At 36.1% G+C, this 22,551-nt stretch overlaps 1 protein-coding gene across 1 annotated transcript in view; it reads right to left on the bottom strand.

Moving 5' to 3' along the window:
• LOC139103867 (uncharacterized) overlaps positions 1 to 22,551 on the bottom strand; it is a 50,981-nt gene that overhangs the window by 16,134 nt on the left and 12,296 nt on the right. Inside the window, exons 3-4 of the mRNA XM_070658948.1 lie at positions 3,218 to 3,374; positions 2,816 to 3,004 (exon numbers count right to left, since the gene is read on the bottom strand). Of these exons, the coding sequence (XP_070515049.1) occupies positions 2,816 to 3,004; positions 3,218 to 3,374 (346 nt within the window). The remainder of the gene's footprint in view (positions 1 to 2,815; positions 3,005 to 3,217; positions 3,375 to 22,551) is intronic.

Genomic DNA, 22,551 nt, shown 5'->3' with positions numbered 1-22,551 from the left:
GACGCGCGAAAGATTCTAAGAAGTATATGGCACTTAGGAGTAGCTCTGTTCTCTCTAAGGTCCAGATAACGGCTAACACCGGCGGCGTTGGCCGATGCCTAACTTCCTTCTCAAAAGACAAAGGCATAAAGAGACGGGATTGTCCTGGCTTCTAGAACGATCGAGGATTGAATGACATTTTGATTATACGATATGACAATTGCAAGAACTGCTTGACAATTGTGTATCGCAATAGGTGCCAGCTTGGCCGCAGCTAAGATTTCGAACCGTCGCAGGCCAGAAAAATACTATCATTTTTTGTTCGAGATCTTAAACAATATAAAAGAAGCCTTTAACGCGATAAATGGAAAAAAAATCTAAAACAATGGAAAAAAAAACTATAAAAAGAATATAAAAGAAAACAGAATACACAATCGTGGCAAATAAAAAATAATGTGGAAGGTTTACAACAAAAAAGGAAGTAAGATAGAAATCTTTGTTATTCAACATAGCGTTCTCAAAAATGGAAGAAGAAATAAGTAAAACACAAAAAAAGGAATAGGAATAGGAATAGTAATATGTAATAAATAATAAAATAGTAATAGGAAGAAAAAAGATTTGGACCTTAGGATATGCAGATGACGTAGTTTTAATACTTGATAATGACGTAGAGTTAAAACAAATAATTAAAATAATTATATAAATTTTTGAAAAAAAAAAACTGGAATTAAACATTAAAAGGTCAAAAATTATAATTTATAAATGAAAAGAAGGCAGAACGAAAGAAAAGATATTTAAATAGAAAGGGGAGGAAATTCAAAGTTAAAAATTTTTCTATTTAGAATGCAATATAAAAGAAAATAACGGAGATAAAGAGCATGGACTAATTGTAACAGGAAAAGCAAGAGTAGAAATGGGAAACATGCAGGGGATAAATGAGAGAAACTTCAAAATCGATTGAAAAAGATGAATGAATGAAGGTATTTAAAACATTAGTTAACAGTATAATGATGTACGAAGTGGAAATGTGGAGATGGAAGGAAAAAAATAAAAAAAATGCAAATAATGTATATTAAATGAATATTAAGATTAGATACAACCCTGGAACATATAATAAGAAAGGAAACAGATAAAGGTAAGATAGCAGTTAAAGCCGAAAGTAAAGCAGTAAAGTACAAAGAAAAAATAAAGCAATATGAAAAAAAACAGTATTAAGAAAATTCTGGAGAGTAAAAAGTTATATAAAGCAAGATAATACAAAACTTCAGCAAGACAAAGTAAGCTTCCTAAATAAATATAGATTTTTAATAGAAAAACTACTAAGAAAATGGAATAAAAGTAAGTCAATATGGAAAAAAATTGAGTAAAGGAGAAGAGATATAGAAAAACAAAAGAGAAAAGTTGAAATAAAAAAATCTAAGTATGCAAAAGAATTAAAATAAATACTTGAAGAAACATAGAGAAGATATTTTGAATGAAATGGGCCAAGTAAAAAAGAAATATTAAATACGCTAGGGAAATTTAAATTGGGAAATAAGAATAAGACAAATTGATATTGGACGAAGGAAGAGAAAAAGATACATAGAATGTAAATATCTGAATAGAAAAGGAAAGAACTGGAGGGAATGGGTAGGGAAGGAAGAAAAATACGTAGTTTATTGACAGGAAATAGAAAGGATGAGAAGGAAGATAAAAGAGGAGTAAATAAAGGGATAGGAAATGATTAAAGAAGGATAATATAGTTATATAGAAATAAGATAGAGAAAGTTGTTTAGAAAAAAAGATACATAATATTAAAAATAATAATGTTAACTATTGTAAAAGAGTAATGTTAAATAATGTTGAGATTGCATCGCTTTTTTTTTTAAGTTCGCTCTCGGTCGTGTTGTATGAGTCTTGTCTCTTTAAATTCCTTGCGATACCGTTATGCCTTTCCGCTGTGGATGCCTGATTCAACAGCTAATCTGACGTAAACGCGCTGCCGGCGTCCTATTGTTATTGTCTTAAGAGTACCGCGTTTTGTAATGAAACGACCTGTTCGCTCTCATTTGAAGCGTTCGTATTTTTATCAACAAACTAATTTTTCGAGACTTTTCTTAGTGATGTATTTCCTGTGTGAGAACATGCCTGAATGATCTCGAAGTCAGGCTTTTTTTCGCACGTACCGCTTGCCGTGCCGAACTGCGAGTAAAAAACAGAGACACGGCTCTTTAACTCTGTAATAGCACGATTCCTATCTTACAGTGTTTAGGTTTTTTCTATACGCTCTTATCTAATATGGTGTAATTAATGTACGATTCGTGACACTCACTGTTTCATGAATAAACTTATTAAAATTTAATGAGCTAAATAATTTTTGTTGTGATTTTAAACAAACAATAAAATTCTTATATTATTGAAAGGTTATTGAATAGTTACATAATTAAATAGAGATAGACAGGGTAGAAAAATAGGGCATTAAAATAAAAAAAAAAACTACTGTGAGGAACTCAAAAAAAGTTGGCGGCAATTGCATGTTTCGCACAAGTATATAAATTTTGTCATGATTTAATAACACGCTTTGTTGCAGCTGGTGTTGCCTGATAAAGTCACGAAAGTACTAAATGAAAAATTAATTGTTAGTCAACTCAGCTTCCATTTTTTTACATGTATATTTTTGGTTTTGTACTTCGTAATAAAATACGAACGTTCTTCACCAGAAAAATAGCAACAATTTTTTGTCATAATTATTAAAGTACAACAATAAATAAAATTAATACAATTTTATTTAGTTATTTAATTTTTTTACTAATTGCCAAAAAACTTCAGGATTTTTTTAAAAGAAACGAATACTTACTTTATCTCTCCATTTCCGTAAGTGTTAAAAGCAAGAATTTGGCCATTCATAGAGTAATTAGTACTCGCGGCTATCGACGACCAAATAAGATCCACGTTCGCTTTTAAACCAAATAAACTGAAATCGGCACTACTAACATTATATGAGGACAAACTGTTAACTGTAACATTTGTCAAAAACGCTTGAAGGCTGGAAATATAACAAAAAAAAAAAATAAAAATTATTGTAGATTGCCATTAAACAGTTGTGTGATTACATTTTTAAATTAATAATGCATAAAATAAAAATATCTTACTACTTATTAGATTAAAAATTAAAAATTTTGTTGTATATTTTTTGTTGGTTTAAAAGTGAGCGTACTGATTTAAGCGTTGGTGGATAAGTTCAAAAAATGGCACGTACTCTATTAGATTCAATTGTTTAAGTTTAATACTCAGTTTGTCAGCCGTGAACGGATCGAGAACGGGAATTCCAAGCTCGCTGTCTCCGTTTTGCAGCGAAGACTTTAATTTTTCGAGAAATTTTTCCAACTGCGTTTGACGCGCATAGACCTCGCCACCTAGATTTAAACATTAACGTTATATACAGGGTGTCTGGTTCGTTTTGTCACTCCCGAAATTTTGGGGTAGACAATAATAATTCAAGACGAAAAGTCCTGTACAATTATGCAAAATTCGTCACCGTTGATTTTATTAAAATTATAATGTCTCGGCGAATAAACGCTAAGAAATCTATGGGCTAGGCGCGGCGATGGCATTGTTTAGTTTTCTGCAGAAAGTAGCCGAATTGAATAATAATGATTGGCGAGCGGGTTTGGCGAATAAGCTCTAAGCAACTTAGGGGCTGGTCGCGGCGGCGACGGTGTCTATAAAGATGTAATCTGAGTCAACTCAGAAGGAGACAATCGCGAGCGCATTATTATTCGATTCGGCTACTTTCTGCAGAAAACTAAACAATGCCATCGCCGCGCCCAGCCCATAGATTTCTTAGCGTTCATTCGCCGAGACATTATAATTTTTATAAAATCAAACTTTTTTATCATATTCTCTCAAAGGCAATCCTTTTATTTTTTGTCGTCAAAGTAGCCGATCTGTACTTTTTTGTTATACATTACAATTCAGTGCGTTTTTTTTTCAAGAGTATAGTTAATATATGAGTCAAGTAATTAATATCTAATATAATTGATCTTTTATAACTTATTTTTCACTGGAAGATATATATATAAGGATAAAAGTACAGAAATTGAATTGGACTAGACATTGATTATTTGACGTATATATTTATTATGCATTTTCGATGTGACGCATTGAAATTATATATATAAGGAAAAATTATAGATCGGTTACTTTGACGACAGTTAAAAAATAAAAGAATTACTTTTTAGAAAATAAAATTAAGATGGAAAATTGAACTAGATATTGATTATTTGACGCATATATATATTTATTACGCTTTTGAAATAAGACGTACTGGACTGTAAATATAAGGAAAAAAGTACAGATCGGCATTTTGACGACAGTAAAAAAATAAAAACATTACCTTTGAGAAAACTTTGTAAAAAAATTAATTGGATTAGATATTGATTATTTAACGTATATATTTGTTATGTCCATGAAACACTGTCCTTTTTACCTTTTTTTTCAAAGATAATCGTTTTACTTTTCTACTGTCACCAAGGAAACCGATCTGTATTTTTTTCTTTATATGTACATTCCAGTGCGTCAGATTTCAGAAGCATAATAAATTTGTATGTCAAATAATCAATATACAGGGTGTCTCAGACATAACGAAGGATACTGAGAGGATAAATAGAACTAATTGAGACAAGTAGAAAAGTCCTGTACCATTTTGCAAAATTTTCAACTGTTATTTAGAAAAAAATTAAAATGTACAAATTGTATAGGCGTAAGAGCGACAAGGAAGTTACGCGTGAGTGAGCGTGACAAGCGACGGCGCCATTCTTAGCCATTTGTTACACCGTGAAAGTGCCGTGGGGTCCGTTCTCCGGAGAGACTGGTGTAATCAAGAATAAAGTCGTCTTTTTATTATATTGGTTTATTTCTTTTATTTCCTTTGTCGTGCGGATTACAGATGGTCACTTCACGCTATTCACTGGATTACAATTTCTCGGCACGATTCTTAATTGCGACTGACTGTCCGGGCCGCGGCTGCCCCTATATATCTCCTACTGTTGCTATGCCAAAATTCATAGCAATTAGCGGAATCGCGGGTGGCAACCGCGACTGTCCTCGGACTTCGCGTCCCGGCCGAAAATGCCGGGTTATCTTGATCGGCGGTATTCTGCCGATCAAGCTAAACGGTCGCGCGCGTGCGACATTCCGGCGTTATTCCCGAGCCTCTGTTGGTAAGGGCTCGGAATATAACATCCCTCCCTCCTAGGGAGAAGAAAAAGGGTTGAGTGTTTTAATTTGTTCAAGTCTTTTTTTTTTACAAGTTCCCTTTCTCTCGGGGAGAAAAAAGAAAAACGTTGAATTTGTGATACGTTTTTCTTTTTTTTTTTTTGTTGTTGTCAATTATAGTTTATTTTTATTACAGTATTTCTTTCTTATTACAGTAATAGTTATAATAATGACCGTAAGTACGGTTAATGTTGTACTTAATCCTACGGAATATATTATTATCGTTTTTGTTCTGGACGCAATATTATTATTATCTAGTTCGGAACGCAGTTTGTTTAAATCTAAGCTTAGTTGCAATAGTTCATTTTTGTTTCGTACAATCGGTTCCCTTTGTATATTTTTTAATTGTGACGTAATTTTAGCAATGTTAGTTCTATCTTTAATTGGTATTATAGTAATATTATACGTTGGTATATAAATATTGATGTCGCTTTCTCCTAGCAGGGTTTTTGACTGTATCGTGAGGTCGTTCGTACTTAATTGGCACGCGTTTCTTAGTATTATTTTTCCTGACCTAATTATGTTTATTTTTTTACTTGACTTATGTTTACATCGTAGTTCAATGGTCTGTGACGCGGTCGAGTATAGCCACGCTTGGGGCTCGTTTAGTGCCGTCCATATGCTAACATTAGATATGATATGGCGGGTTTCGCATTTCTCGGGTTGATGTTCCGGCTCGGCGAGTGCTAAAGGCTCTTCTACAATGGCAGTAACAAACGGTCGTAAAGTCGTAAGTTTTAAGAAAGTAACCAATTGTATCAAAATTCTAAAAGAATGATGTAATATAATTGGTTATTTTCTTAAAACTTACGACTTTACGTCCGTTTGTTACTGCCATTGTAGACGAGCCTTAAGACTTTGCAAGGTGCGTTATCCGGTACATGGTACGTCGCGAAATTGTTTTCGCATATAAGTTTTTTATTTCCGCGGATACAACTATTAATTTCATCGCGGGTTAAGCTTATATATTTGTTGTTTTCTTTGTCTAACGCGATATATTCGTGCGCGGTTTTGATTGTTTTGAAAATGTTAGCGTGGTCATACACGGGAAACGGTATGACCGCTTTTAATTCGTATGTCGTATCGGTGACGACTGGAAATTTAATAATGATCATGAGAGCATTGTGATCGCGATAATGTGCGGTAATTGATATATACTTTTCGATTTGATTCCAGTTCTTAGGATTAGTATCGAACGGGAATTGTGACCCTTCGGGTAATTGAATCGTTGCATGTAGTAGCTCTGTTATGATCTTGTCAATCGGTAATAGCCGTGTGTTAATGATACCTTTTTTAGTCCAAGAGATAAAGTCGATGGTGTCTTGTATGTCAGTCAGTAGGTCAGTCACGAGTATTCTTAATGTGTTGAGATGTTCCGTCATCTCCATTTGCCGCGTTACTCTATCTATCTGCTGACTTAGGAGGATAGTCGCGTTCGTTAAGACGCGGTCGTGTTGCTTGAGTTTTATCTCTAGCTCTTGTATATGGCTTAGTGTACCGTTTAATATTTTAAGCTGATTTTTCGCTACGTGTTGAGTCGTTTGCTGGCTTGCAATTAGCAGTTGTAACTGCTCTTGAATAATTTTTTCGTTATTGGCGTCCATTATGCCGAATAAAGTTTTCCCTACTGTGCCTACTAAGTCTATGAGACCTCTTTTAACGTGTTGAATTTCATAGGTCGCGGTTAATCTGTCTAATGCAGTTATTAGTTTATTATTTTGCATTGTAACCAACATTGCTAAATTATGACATTTATCTTATAATAATTCGCCGTTATACGCTTCATGTAGTTTATTACAGGCATTTTCCGCGTCGTCAACTTGGTTTTGTAATTTCTTAAATCTAATTTCAAAGTCTGCGATGTTTATTATTAATACTAATTTCCATGTAGTGTCGGATAGATGGAGAAGTCCGTGGTCCTCATAATATAATCCGGGTTCGTGGGTGAACTGTGTAATTGTATAAGGTGCGGTTTCGATTGCGCCCTTCGCGGTGGTGAGCGTTAATCTGAAATGTTCACTGGTTAGGTATGTGTGTGTAAAGGTGTTAGCATATCGTACCGGATAGGTGTGTGAGTTTCGCGGGTCGTCTTCATCGTGGGAATGAAGATGCAGCGTCGGCTAAAGGTACGTACTTTTTATCTTTGGTATAGAGTTTTATGCACGGATAACAATTACTTTCTCGGAACTTCGGTTTATCAAAATTCGCTCTCGGCTTCAACGTTAAGGTTTTTCGTTCGTCTCATTAGTAAGCCGCTAACTGTCATTACGGAAGCGTCGGTCGGTTTAGACGAAAAAAGAAAAAAAAGAAAAGAAAAAAGGAGAAAGTAAATAGGAATTTATTTAAGTTAAAGGTATATTATGTGTGTGTCCGTATGGTTTATTGTTCTTTTGTGTTTTTTAGTAGATACACAGCAATTTTGTTACGTCTGTGAGCGATGTTACTTGGCCTTTAGGCCAAGGGTGTGTTCCAATTGTATCGAGTTGCGGATGCGGCACCAAGTGAGGTACTTGTGGCACCGCTTGGAACCGCGTCTTCAGATGCGGACAACAAGAGATTTAGAGTATCGCCAAGTGATTCTAGTCCCTGGCGACTTTATTCGTAAGTAGAAATATTTTTTATTGTGTTGTGTGTAATCTTGTTGCTTTATTCTAAAAACAAAATTATTTTTTTTTGCTTACTAACTAATTTGTTTTTTGCTTATGCTTAATGTTCTATAAACGCTTTTAATCTATTTGCATGCACTCTAATTGTTTTTCTACCTTTCCTTATACTATAATTAACATCGCTATGCTTGTCTGTTATTATATACGATCCTATCCAAAGCGCATCTAATTTCTTGGACCGGCCGCGTCGAACTGTTTCGTCGTGAAGTAGGACAGAATCTCCGACTCTGAACTCGCGTTTTCGGGAATCTTTGTCGTAATTTTCTTTCGCCTTTTCTTTTTCGGTTTTCGCGTGATCGTGTGCGAGAGAGTTGGAAGCCCGTAATCGTTCGCGTAATTCATTCGCGTAATCGTCGTATGAATACGTTTCTTTCGGCGCGGTTTTCAGTGCTGTCGGTAATGTAGCACGATGTCCGTAGATAAGTTCGAAGGGGGTCAATCCGGTTGCCGTATGCGGGGTTGTGTAATATGTAAACATTGCGTATGGCAGTCATTCATCCCAATCGCATTGATCTTCGTTAATGTAGTGCCGTAGATACTCGGCCAGTGTTCGATGCGATCGTTCGAGTGCGCCGTTAGTTTGCGGATGATATGCGGTTGTTTGGATTTTTTCAATCCGTAGTAATTTGCAAGTATTTTTGAAAATATTGCTCGTGAAATTCGTTCCTTGATCGGAAAGAACGTATTCCGGTATCCCGTGTTCAAAAATTATTTGAGTCACGAACGCTTTTGCTACGGTCGCGGCTTCTTGGTTCGGGATAGGAATCGCTTTACTGAATTTCGTGAGATTATCTTGAAATGTTAAAATGTATTTATTGTTACTGTTCGTTATCGGTAGCGGTCCTACTATATCTAGAGCGCATTTTTCAAACGGTTTAGTAGGCGTGTCTGTCATTACTAGCGGCATTTTCGTCTTCCTTGATAATTTATTTTTCTGGCACTGTTCGCATTTCTTTATGTATTCTTCTATGTCTCTTCTTATGCCTGGCCACTCATGCTGTAATCTGATGCGATGTAGTGTACGTGTGATGCCTTGGTGTCCGCTTATCGGTGTGTCGTGGTATTCGTGTATAAGCTTCGCTTTTTCTTCTGTTGAGTATGTATTTTCTTCTTTTAGTACGTGTACTGGAAGCTTTTCTTCTTGCTGCGGGGGGGTTTCTGCTAAGCGCGTCCGCGTTCGTGTTTTTCTTACCGTCTTTATGAACTATTTCGTAGTTATATTCTTCGAGTTTTAATCTCCACCTTATCAGGCGGGACCCGGGATCATTTACATTAAACAGCCAGATCAATGGTTTGTGGTCTGTTACAATTGTAAATGTTGTTTCATAGATATAGGTAGTGATGCGCATGAGACAAGATAAATCTCGATCTCGTCTCGATCTCGTCTTGAAATCGAGACGAGATTCAAGATCGAGATTACTTGTAACATTCAAGATCGAGATCGAGATTCAGGATCTCAAGATCTTGACGAGATCAAGATATTTAAAATTCTCGTCAAAATTTGGATAAAATATTTTATTATTTTACATTTTTACAATATGATTTTACCGATCGACGACACATAAGTGCCGTGATTGGAATGTCGAGTTTACGGTCGGTAATGTTGTGCTAGCGCTCGGCGCTTGGCTCGAAGTCGCAAAAACAATTTGTTTGCGATTCTGTTTTTTTATTACTCTTGACAACCGGTGTGCACGGGTGAGTGGCAACTATTTTTTTTATCTTAACGGTGACATATTTAATGGTGTCATAATCATCTCTGGATCTTTTCTCGATTATTAATACCCGGTTTGTTGCCTGTAATACGTGAATTGTGAGTGAAAGACGATTTAGACCACGGTTTAGATTTATTTTAATGATAATTTTGTTAGTATTAAAAGTGGAAGAAAATCTGTAAATACTACAATGTCTAAACGTCAGCATTCTGCATCTGGTAAGAAATAATGCTACTTTATATTATATGCTACTGTATATTATATAGTAAAGCTAAGGGCAGGTTTGTTTATGTTATTTGTATTTATATATGGTATACAGGGTGTCTTGCGAAAAAGCGGAAAATCTCTTGGATGTAAGTAGATATTAAGAATATAAATATAAAAGTTCTATAGCAATTTGTCAAGTTTGCAATCTTAACATTGATACAAATTTTTATAACCGAACGAATAAGAGCGTGCTCTTATTTGATAGATTAAAACAATTCGTATTAATGTTAATATGGCGCATTCGACAAATTGCTATAGAACTTTTATATCTATATTCTTAATATCTACCTACATCCGAGAGATTTTCCGCTTTTCGCGGGACACCCTGTATAGTAGGAAAACTACATATTAAACCATTATTTGATATTTTAGATTCTAACAGTGATAATAACGATGTTAATGATAGTCAAGACCTTTTAGCATCGTCTTCTACATCTACACCAAAAAGAACAAAACTTTCAATATATTATAATGTGGATGTAGATGATAAAAAAGAAAAATTTGGGGTGTGTAAATTACGCAAAGAGCAAAAAGTGAAGAAAATAATTAAAATAAAAAATTCAAATACCACAGGATTAAAAAGACACTTAAAAATTGCTCATAAAAAAGAATTTGATAAATTATATGATTCCTTTCCACAATCAAAAAGTCAACAACAACTTTTACATTTTCTGCAGCCGAAGGTAATTTTAGTAAATTTTAAATAAATTACAATATAATAATAATAAATAATAATAATAATAAACAGTAATAAAAATAATAAAAAATAATAACAATAAAAAATAAAGAAATAAATATACGTAAATGTAATAAATTAAAAAAAATTTATTTTTAAATTTGTATACTGGTTAGCAATAATACATTATTTTTATTTTTATTTTACTTTAATAATTATTTTATAATTAAATCAAATTTTTTTACAACTCAAATTAATATTTTATTGAGATTTATAGATTTGGTTGATTATTTTCTTTTTAATATCTATAATGTTAATAAATAATATTTATTTTTAATTTCAGACTTCGTGTAGTAATGTTAACTTTGCAGAAAAAGTCGTGCAATGGTTAGCAATAAAATATTTGCCATTTAATTTTTTTGATGATACTGTCACACAGAATTTTTTTACTACATTAAATCCTAATTTTAATTATCCCAAACGTGATGCTATGAAAAGGAGAACATTGGAAATATTTGAAAAAAAGAAAGATGAAGTAATTAATATATTAAAAGCTAATAATTCAACAATTTCTTTTACGGTTGATGGTTGAACATCCATTGCTGGAAAGTCCTATTATGGAATTACTGCCCATTTTATTGATGCAAACTGGAAACTGCAGTCTATCGTTTTAGACTTTGTACCGTCTAACGGAGCCCACACTGGCAAGAATATAGCAACGTTATTCTATAATTCCTTAATAAACTTTTCTATTGAGTCGAAGATTCAAGGTATCGTCTTGGATAATGCTGCTAGCAATACCGTTTTTATTCGAGAGCTACACTTAATTCTGCAAAGTGAAGGTATCGACTTCAATTGTGAAGACAGTCATTTTCAATGCTTTGCACACATCTTAAACTTGGGAGTTCAGGATATGCTGCGTGAATTGCATTTGCAAGATGATCCGGAAAAGTGCGAAGAAAGTGATTCCGACCATTCCGATACGGATGAAGATGCGGCTACAACAAATAATGATGCTCTCAATACGCCCATTAAAAAAATTAGGGCTCTCTTTTGTAAATTAAGAAGATCAGAACAAAGTAGAAATATGTTAAAAAGTGCATGTACTATGACCGATACGAAGTTTTTGTCACCAAAAATCGATGTGTGCACACGCTGGAACTCAACTCATGACATGCTCAAAGTTGCATTATTATTGAAGCCTGTACTGATTAGTTTATTTCAAAGTAATAATGCATTTCACATGTATTCACTTTCCGAAGAAGAGTGGTCTTTGTGCTTAGAAGTTCAAAGATTTTTAAAATATTTTAAAACTGTATCTACGGTTCTTGGCGGTGACAGATATGTATCCTTACCGTACGTCATAGTAGCATTCAATATACTTTTGGACAAAATTGAAAATAAGTTGCACAACTTTAAACCGCACTAATAAATTTGAATTATTGAATGCATATCAAGCTGGTCGAGATAAATTATTAAAACATTACCACAAATCTAACTGGATTTATTGTATTTGCCTCGTGCTAGATCCAAGACACAAAATTGAAAGTTTTAATGCCACAACATGGGGACAAGAAATGAAGGAACAAAGTATAAAAAAATTTGAAGATTTATATAAGAACAAATATTTTATTTCTTCAAAAAGTTCTTTAAACGATGATATACGTAATTCCTCGACTAATAACGACGATGATATTGATTTAAGTTCAATATATGAAAAATCTGTTAGCGATTCCGATTGGAGAAACGAATTGACAAAATATTATAATACAAGAAGAGCGGACAAAGATGTAGATATATTGGCATGGTGGTCAACTCATTTACATGAGTATCCATGCTTATCGAAAATGGCTCGAGATTTTCTAGGAACGCCAGCTACATCTGTTCCAGCGGAACGACTATTTTCGAAAGCTGGATTAATTATACGGAAACATCGTAATCAGTTAACTGGTGAATCTGCCAGATCACTAATATGCCTAAATTCATGGTACACGTCAAATTTATTAAAATAACTTTATATAATTTTGTTCTGAAACATTCATTTATATACTTTTGTAGTTTTACTGATTAAATTATCTTTCTTACTTCTGTAAAACATTAATATAAAATTATTTCTTAAAAACTTCTTGTTTAAATTAATTAAAAAATTATATTTACAAATTTAAGTAATAAAATCATAAAATGTAAATAGTAAATATGAAATCATGTACAGCGTGTTCCAAATAACATAAGAAAGCTTCGTATAGTTTTCCTATGTTATATGAATTATTTCATATAACATAGGAAAACTATACGAAGCTTTCTTATGTTATTTGGAACACGCTGTACATGATTTCATATTTACTATTTACATTTTATGATTTTATTACTGTTAATTATGTATCGTCAAATCTCGTCAAGATCGAGATCGAGATCGAGATTATATATTCGAGATTCTCGAATTTCCGAGATCAAGATAATATTTTCAAGATTTTTCAAGATCGAGATCAAGATTGCATAAATCTCGTCTTGTTTTGTCTCGTGCGCATCACTAGATATAGGGTCGGAAATGTTTCACCGCCCATATTATCGCGAGTAGCTCCTTCTCTGTCGTGCTATAGTTTCTTTCGGCCTTGTTTAATATACCGCTTGCATATGCAATTGGATGATCCCTTCCTATCTCCCCTTGAGAGAGGATGGCTCCGATTGCATGATCCGAGGCGTCCGTCGTAACGATAAACGGGCGCGTGAAATCGGGGTATTTAAGTATTGGCGCGGTAGTTAAATTCTCTTTTAATATTTCGAACGCGTTTTGTTGGTCCATTTCCCATCGAAATTTTTCGTTCTTTTTCGTGAGCATTGTTAAGGGTTTCGCGATTTTCGAAAAATTTTTTATAAATTTTCGGTAGTACCCGGCTAGTCCGATAAATGATTGTACGTCTTTTAACTTTTTTGGTACCGGAAAATTTTTTACCGCGAAAATTTTGGAAGGATCGGGTCGAATTCCATTTTCGGTTATCAGATGTCCGAGATATAGTACTTCTTTTCGTAAAAACTCGCACTTGTCCGGTTGCAATTTTAAATTATTTTCTCGTAAACGTTTGAAGACGGCTTCGAGTCTCTTATTGTGTTCCTTTAATGTTGATCCGTAGATGACTATATCGTCTAGATACACGAGACACTTGATACCGTGTAGACCCGATAAGACCGAGTTCATCATGCGCTGAAATGTTGCCGGTGCATTTTTAAGTCTGAAAGGCATCCTATTGAATTCATAATGTCCCTCGGGTGTAGAAAATGCGGTTTTCTGTTTATGCTCTTCCTTCATCTGGATTTGGTGGTATCCTGATGCCAAATCCAGGGTCGTAAAATACTTCGTGTGCCCGAGTTGATCGAGTATATCGGTCATATTTGGAATAGGGAAAAAATCGCCTATTGTAATATCGTTTAGCTTTCTAAAATCGACGACTATTCTTAGTTTCGATTTTCCGGATGCGTCGGCTTTTTTGGGGACCACTAGTATGGGTGCGTTTCATTGGCTTGCGCTGGTTCTTATAATTCCTTCGTCGAGCATCTTCTTTACCTGCTCCCGTACTTCTACCTTATGTTTCTCGGGCAGTCGGTAAGGGCGGCATCTAATTGGCCTACTTTCCTTTTCCGTGACAATTTCGTGCGCGACAGAGTCAGTAAAGGAAAGCGGGTCGCCTTGCAACTGGAAAATGTCGCAAAAGCTTTCGCAGATTTTTGTCAATTCACCTTTTTCTTCTTTATTCAAGTGTTGGATTCTAAGCTGCTTTTTAACGTGCTCTCTTCGCTGCTGCATTGCGGCTATATTTGGCTTATCTTGTAACGCGAGCGCGCTGACCGTGCACAATTGCGGCTCTGCTTCTATGTGTACTGCGGGTGTATGGAATGGCACGGCTGTGTCTCGTGTGTTTAAAATGCTTATGGCACAAGTATTATTTTCAGGGGCCACTAGACAATTGCCTATGAACACGCCGGGTTTAAGTTCATCGGCATATATTATTCCGATCTGGTTGCTGTCGGTGACGGCTTGTATTATCGTTTCGCTTCTCGGTGGTAGCGTCGTGCGTACGTACGGTTGTAGCGGGATCGCGGCGCGGTTAATTATCAAAAGTCCGTTCTCGACGTCGTATACGGTGCGTTGCGCTTTAAGAAAATCCATCCCGAGTATCCCGTTGTACGCAATGGGAAATTCGTCGGGCACTACGTGCATAACGTGCGAGATCGTACTGTCTCGCAAGTAAATTAACACGCGGGTTGTTCCTATTGTTTGCGCCTTATGTCCGGTCACACCAGTTAGAGCCATCGATTCAGTGTAAATCGGTGTATCGCCCTTCAGCTTCCCCACCTTGACGAGGGTGATAGCAGCACCGGTGTCCAGCAAGAACGTCATTTTCCCGCCCGTGGCTTGTAACACGGGCAGGGTGACGAGATCCAAGTGACGATTCTTGTTGTCGTCTGAGATGTGTGACACTTGATAATCTCGCGCGGGCCGTGTCTCGTAACGTGCCTCGTTATCTCCGCGCGTGTCGTCGTGTGTCGGTTGTCTCGTAGGCGCTCTCGCTCTCTCCTCCGGTAAGGTTGAATGCACCGTGGTCGTCCGTCGGGGTGTTCGCGGGGGAGCTCGGTTATCGCGTCGTGCTCCTTGCGGTGTCTCGCTGTCTCTTTTTAACTTACGGCATTCTTCGCGCGTGTGATATGGCTTGTTGCAGTAATTGCAAAATTTGTCCGTGGTACTAACGCGCGGTATATTTTCGGCTCTGGGCAAGCCGTACCTGGGCGCGTACCTGCCGGTGCGGCACAGAAATCCCGGGTGCCCCTGCCTCCCGCATCTGTTGCATGTTGGCACGGGGGGCGGTTTGCCGGGGTGCGCGGGAAGTTTCGCTCGATGTACGCTCGCTCGTTGTATGTGCGTACGGGTGCGCTACGCTGTCTTTCTTCCGCTGCAGCTCCTGCTACCGCTTCTTGTAGCGTCCTGTAGTTCCGCGACCGGACGATTGTCTGTAGATGCGGCAGCAGACTCGTCTGATAATTGTTCAACACTTGTTTCTGGAGCGAGTTCCATATCCCGCGTTTTTCGTCCGCCGTGTAGTTGGAGTCTTCGCTCAACGCGTCATATAGCTCGGTTACTAACGTGTCGGCTCGGGTTCCGTATGTTTGCGCGCTTTCTCCCGTGCGCTGACGTAGCTGGTTGAATTCCAGCTGGAGGTGTGCTGTACCTCGTCGCTGCACGTAGCCCTCTTCGATTTCGCGTATGAATTGCGCGAAGTTTAGAATTTGTTTTGATTCAAATCGCGAGAGTACTCGTCCCGTAAGTTTTGTGTAGAGTATAGCCGCCAATAACTCATCCACGTCTTCCAGGTCTACTTTTCGCGCTGCATATTCGCATGCCTTAACGAACTTTTTTACGTTGTTTTCGCTTCCGTCGAATGAGGGTATAAATCCGATTGCGTTTTGCAGCGTTAAGTATTGCCGCGGGTTGTTGAGAGAATGCCGTACATCTCTTTGGGGCCGTCTCGGGGGTGGCACGGGGTGCTGCAAGGAGTCCGCCGTCCTGTTGAGCCTGGCGCCGTATCTTTGCGCGAGATATTCGTTCTCTAATCTTCTACTACTCGTTGCGGTCAGTGATATCGCGTCGAGTATCGTGAGCATCGCGTCGTCGCGCGTTGTGCCGCCTGGTCGCGAGATTGGTGAGGAGTGTCGACACTGCGGTTGTGTTGTGTTTGTGTTAGCGCCGGGTTCCGTGTTGATGATAGAGTTTTCGCCGTGTGAGGTCCGCGCTCTCGCGCCTTCCCCGCCTGTAAGCGAGGGCTCGTTCCTTTCGCCGTTATCGGTCATCATGAATATAAATCGCTGGTCTTCGGGTGCAAATATTTCGCTCACTAGCGATCCTATTGACGATCGGCGACTTTGATTACCGGATTCTTCGGCTTCTCGGTAATTCACGAAATTCGCGTTATTCGAATACATGGGTACAGGGAGGGAGATTCCGTTCGTAAATTCGTAAATCGCGCTATCGCGGTCCAAGATTTCGCCGCCTACCGTTATTTCGCGGATAAAACTTCGCGTCTGATTCGTTAGCCTGCACGGAATTCTTTTAAAGATAGGTTGTAGGTTTTCGGGCTCGGTAATGCCGTTTAACCACGATAGGCGCGACGTGTGACAGTGTAGTAGGAATTCGCCGCGGTACATATAATCTTATTCGCTTTTTCGCCCTGTATATATATATATATATATATATATATATATATATATATATATATATATATATAACTAACTTACAATAGCGCCGGTAACAGCATGCTGCTTGATAGCTGATGAGTCGCGATGTTTTCAGCTTGGCTGCTCGTACGCTTCTCTGTCTCGTAGTCGGTCTGCTTGGCTGCTTATCTGCGTGGCTGCTGCTTCGTAGTTACGCTGGTCAAAGGATGCTCAGGTTTCACGTCCGGCTCTCCTTTGCTTCTGGTATTCTTCTATCTTCTCATTCATGAATGAGTTTTCATGAATTTTTTATTTGTTTGTTGCAGAAGTCCCGCACTACCAATCGGACGCTTAGTAAGCGGCGAAAAAAGGGCGACTTAACTCCGGAGGGCGGATCCCACCGTTGCCACCAGTTGTTGCACCGTGAAGGTGCCGTGGGGTCCGTTTTCCGGAGAGACTGGTGTAATCAAAAATAAAGTCGTCTTTTTATTATATTGGTTTATTTCTTTTATTTCCCTTGTCGTGCGGATTACAGATGGCCACTTCACGTTATTCACTGGATTACAATTTCTCGGCACGATTCTTAATTGCGACTGACTATCCGGGCCGCGGCTGCCCCTATATATCTCCTACTGTTGCTATGCCAAAATTCATAGCAATCAGCGGAATCGCGGGTGGCAACCGCGACTGTCCTCGGACTTCGCGTCCCGGCCGGAAATGCCGGGTGACCTTGATCGGCGGTATTCTGCCGATCAAGCTAAACGGTCGCGCGCGTGCGACATTCCGGCGTTATTCCCGAGCCTCTGTTGCTAAGGGCTCGGGATATAACACATTCGTCTGTCGCGCTCATTCACGCGTAGCTTCTTTGTCGCTCTTACGCCTATACAATTTATACATTTTAATTTTTTTCTCAATAACGGTTGAGAATTTTGCAAAATGGTACAGGACTTTTCTACTTGTCTCAATCAACTCTATCTATCCTCCCAGTATTTTTCGTTATGTCTGGGACACCCTGTATAGTCTATTTGAACTTTTTAACATGTTTTCTTAAAGTTAATCCTTTTATTTTCTACTGTCGTCAAAGTAGCTGATTTTGTACTTTTTCCTTATACAGGGTGTCTGATTGAGTAGTGAGTATCTCATAGGTATAGGTGGGATTTTTAGAAACAAGTAGAAAAGTCTTGTACCATTTTGTAAAATTCTTAATCGTTTTTGAGATAAAAATTAAAATGTATAGCGTAAGAGCGACAAGGAAGCTGCGGGTGAGTTAGCACGACAGGCGACGCGCTACTCGCCTTCGCTTTTTAATAATTTTAAAATTTCGATCAAAAGAGAAAGCGTTTTTTTGTTTTTAAAATTAGATCCAGCCCAGCTTTCAAATAATAATACTAAAAAAATATTTTTAAATAAAAAACGACACTCTGGAGGTAAACAAGGCAGTGAAACGTACACGGACCCAAGTTTGCCAGAATGAGATCCAAGTGGATTATTAATTTCAAAATCGTCAAAATATACAAAGAGAGGTAAAACAATATTTTCCTTTGAATATTGATTTTTTTTTTAATCTATAAACGACCTTGAGTAAAATTTTGAAATCCCAAATTCTCTTTATTCAAATAGTTCATATAAGCCAAAGTGTCATTTAATGCATTAGGTAACTCAAAAAATTTAGTTAATACAATATCTAAAGGAACATATTGACCGTATACTGCAGCATACTTTCCTTTTATGATATTGTTACATCCACGCCCTTTTTAATTTCTTTCTTTCTAGAATATTCTGAATCCACAAAGATGACTAACAATAAATGAAAGATCAAGTGGATTGTTTTTAAGAAAAGAGCTTTTTATCTATAGCAACGGAAAATTCGGAAAATGATTCAGACAGCTTTATGATAAGCGGTACACGCGGGACAAATAAACTTTCTTTATAGAGCGTTCTAAATTCATAAAAATGACTAATAATAAACGAAAGTCAAGTGAAAAAGAATTTTATCTACAACTATGGAAAATTTGAGAAAATGATTCAGGCAGCGAAGCTCGCGACAACGCCCCTCTTGAATTGTATAAAAAGCGCGAGCGGGTGGAACAGGTATTCATTCATTCTCAAAAAGTTTCTTGGCACCTGGCATTATTTTACCCGCGATTCGTGTGACTATTCCGAGTGCTCCGAACCGAAAAACGAACCAACCGATCCGCTAGCCGATCCGCTAGCCGCTCAAATCCGCCGATTCTCCGGACGCACTAAATCCGCTGATCTCACGAATTTGCCGATCCGCCAGAAGGACGCTTAGACGCCAAGGCCATTTTAAATTTCATCCGTTTTTATTAAAAATCGCCTAAGTAGTAAGTCCAACACTCATTTTCTCGAATTTCCAGTTACAATTGTTAAATCAAATCGCTCATTTATAGTAAGCCGAACACGACCACGCTCTTCCGCCGAGTTCAAAAACTATACGTCTGACTACGATTATTTATTAGTCGAACTTAAAAGAAGGCTTCCTATGCCATACGGCGGAAGTTACAATTGTACAGTTTGCTACCCCGAACTTCAACTTTACGCAGATTATTGTGAGGCCCAAGGCCCGTCGTATTCTCCGACTTCGATCGCATCACCGAACCGCCTTCCTTCCTTTACCTCTCTTACTCCTCCACCGGTTCCTCTCCCAAGTTTTTGGCATTCTTTCTCTTCTCCTTTCTCTCTTCTACCTAATCATCGATACCGACATTTCCTTGACCAAGTAGCAGCCAAATATCCTCACCCGCCTCAAGAACCTCCGAAACCTCAATCCTTCCCTCCTCCAGCCTTCAAATCCGAATTATCCGACAACGATCCCGTCATTTACGTTTACCATCCCGATCATCCTATTCCTTTCATTCTTCCGGAATCACACTTGTCAAATTTCTATTCTCCTCCTGTTCCTTAGCATCTTTGTGGATTCTAATTATAATATTATACTATTAGTCAAATTTGTCATTAACTTCACTTATACATTTTTCTATTGTAATCTTACGGAAATATACTTGTTTTTGTTTTTTTATAAATCTGACTTCTCTAATTATTTTAGCTTTAAGTCGCACCGGCCTCATCCCTAATAACAAGTGATTCTTCTATCACCTTATCAAAATAAGCGGCCACCGGTCACGCAGCTTAAATAAGACGTCATATTGTCTCTCGAGACATTGACTCTTATCGTAGCTTTTGGTGTGAACGGTATCTCGAGTACACTATTTGTTGTGTATCTCAAAATTTTAAGGTCAGTTTCCCAGACCTGCCTCATCCTTTTCCTTTTATCTCTAATTATCAACGGCCTGGACGTAACAATATTATCCTTTTTTTTATTACGGAAAATTTTGCCAATTTTATATGAAACAGGGGCAATATAATTTCTAGATTTTGCCAAATGTTTAAAAGAAATATATTCTGACAAAAAATTTTTAAAAGGATTTTCCAAAATATTAAACATATTTTCTATTTCTTGGATGTCATTCTGAGCACAATTGGAGGTTTTTAGAATATCCATTATTTTTTGCTTTAGAAATGCTAGATATTCACTGCCAATCAAAGAGTTTACATCAGCTGTCACTGTCTGGATTAAGTTTCTTGGAAAACGAGGATTACTATATAATTTTGATATAAACATTTCAACTGATTGTTGAAGAGACAACTCAAATTCTTGAGAAAATACAGTTTGTATTTTCGTCAATAGAAACTTCTTCCTCTGACAGCTCTGTAATTTCTCTGATTGTTTTTTTTTTTTTTTTTTATTTCTTTTTCCTTTTCCTCTGTTTAAGTTAAAAAGAAATTATGAAAATTTTGTAGATGTTTTCGAAAAGAATTTTTTGAAGAAAAATTCCGAAAACATTGATTTTCACCACACTTATATGTTGGCAAATTGGGATGTAAAATAATAAAATGGGTAAATAAACTTCGAATAAAAGGAACATTTTTTTTACATAAGAAGCACGTTGGCATTTTTATTATTACTTATTCTATAAAATATAAACAATATAAAAATTTTTAACGGGCAAACACAATAACAAATTAAATTTAAAAAATAATTACAATAAAATGCTGCATTTTGTTAAGAATTCTTTTAACAAAATTTCTACAGTACTATAATGAGGATCGTACTGTCTGTTACGTGGCATTTTCGTTGGCATTTTTGATAATGATTTTAATAAGTAATTATTTTTCAGAATCTAAAAGGATTATACTGTTACTATTATTGCCTGTGATTTGTTCTTCTCAAGCAAGAGTAAAATTTAATAAAAACCAATTTTGAAGACCCAGTATAGCGGAATCAATTTCGGGATTTATTTTACATATTAAAGTAAAGTCTTACGTACGCACAAATACCCAAATATAGGCACAAATAGACACAAGAATTTATTATTAATAATATTTGTATTTTTTAGACGTCGGAGAGTACCAAAGCTGAAATTCAACAGAAACAAATTAAAGCACTCAAGCTGAAGCAAACTGTCCAGCCATTTATTATCGTTACGAGTTTAACTTTAAGAGAAATAGAATGTTATTACGTTGTCGTTGAAGACATTTTATACAAAGTAGATAACATTTTGAGAGCTGTTTCAAGATTTTTATGGTGCTGGATGTAAAATATCCTGTTGAAAGTGAACAGGTATGGTTGCTTATTCAACAAACTTTTTACAATCAAAAAAGTAAATACGATAAAATAATCAAATCTGTGATCAAATTAAAAAAAAAGCTTGAGATAAATCGTGTAAACGTTTAATTTATAAGTATATTAAACAAAAAGCATTTTTTTCACTTCATAATGTTTTATTGTTCTTTCTGTACTTGTTCATACACTAAAATTAATTATCTTATAAGTCATTTATCGCATTTTCATAAATATTCTTTTAACCGATTTATTTGTAAACAAGAGAACTGTTATCGCGAATTTCAAAATTTAAGTAAATTTAAAGAACATTTGTTAAACAAACACGCTTTTAAAGTACATATTAATGTATCTCCTCAAAATCAATTAACAATTAAAAACAAAGATTTGAATAGTAATGAGGAAAGTAGACAAGACGCAAGCAAGAATATTAATTATCACTATGAAATTTGTGATATGCAAAATTATCAAGATTGCGATAATAATAAAAACTTTTTAGTTAACGACATAAAAAATCAATTAGCAGAATCTGCATCTTCTTTTATTGCTACCTTTTATAGTGATAAAAATATCCACGATCGTCACATACAAAAAATAATAAATACCACAAAGAACTTTATAGAAAATAAAATATTATTAAGTTTAAAGAATAATATATACAATGTTTTAAAAAAATCTAATATTGATAATAAAATAAAATTACAAATAGAAGAAATGTTTCAGGTCTATAAAAACTCTTTTTACGGTTTAGAATCTGAATATAAAAGACAAATTTTTTACTGAAAAAGGTAGTTTTATAGAACCTGAATATTATGTAATTGGTACGAGAAATGTACATAAACGTCATAAAGGATTAGTTTCACTCACACCCGTAAAAGCGACAAGTCAGTTCGTTTCAATTAAAAAGACATTAAATAGTTTATTTCACATATCAGGTTTTTTAACAACAATACTAATTTATATGCATATTTTGTTAGAAGAGAGTAATATAATTTATAATGTTGTTCAAGGTAAAACATATAAACGCTTGTTAGCTCAATTTCCAGCTAATTCTTAAGTACTACCTCTTATTTTATTTTATGACGCTTTTGAATCTCAAAATCCTTTAGGTGGACATGCAGGCAATCAAAAAATGGGTGCAACTTAATT

This window comes from Cardiocondyla obscurior, linkage group LG07 (genome assembly GCF_019399895.1).
Source record: "Cardiocondyla obscurior isolate alpha-2009 linkage group LG07, Cobs3.1, whole genome shotgun sequence".
In the NCBI taxonomy this organism is placed as follows: Eukaryota; Metazoa; Arthropoda; class Insecta; order Hymenoptera; family Formicidae; genus Cardiocondyla; species Cardiocondyla obscurior.
The sequence above is the reverse complement of the archived record's forward strand: the minus strand, read 5'-3'. Positions and strand labels throughout refer to the sequence as shown.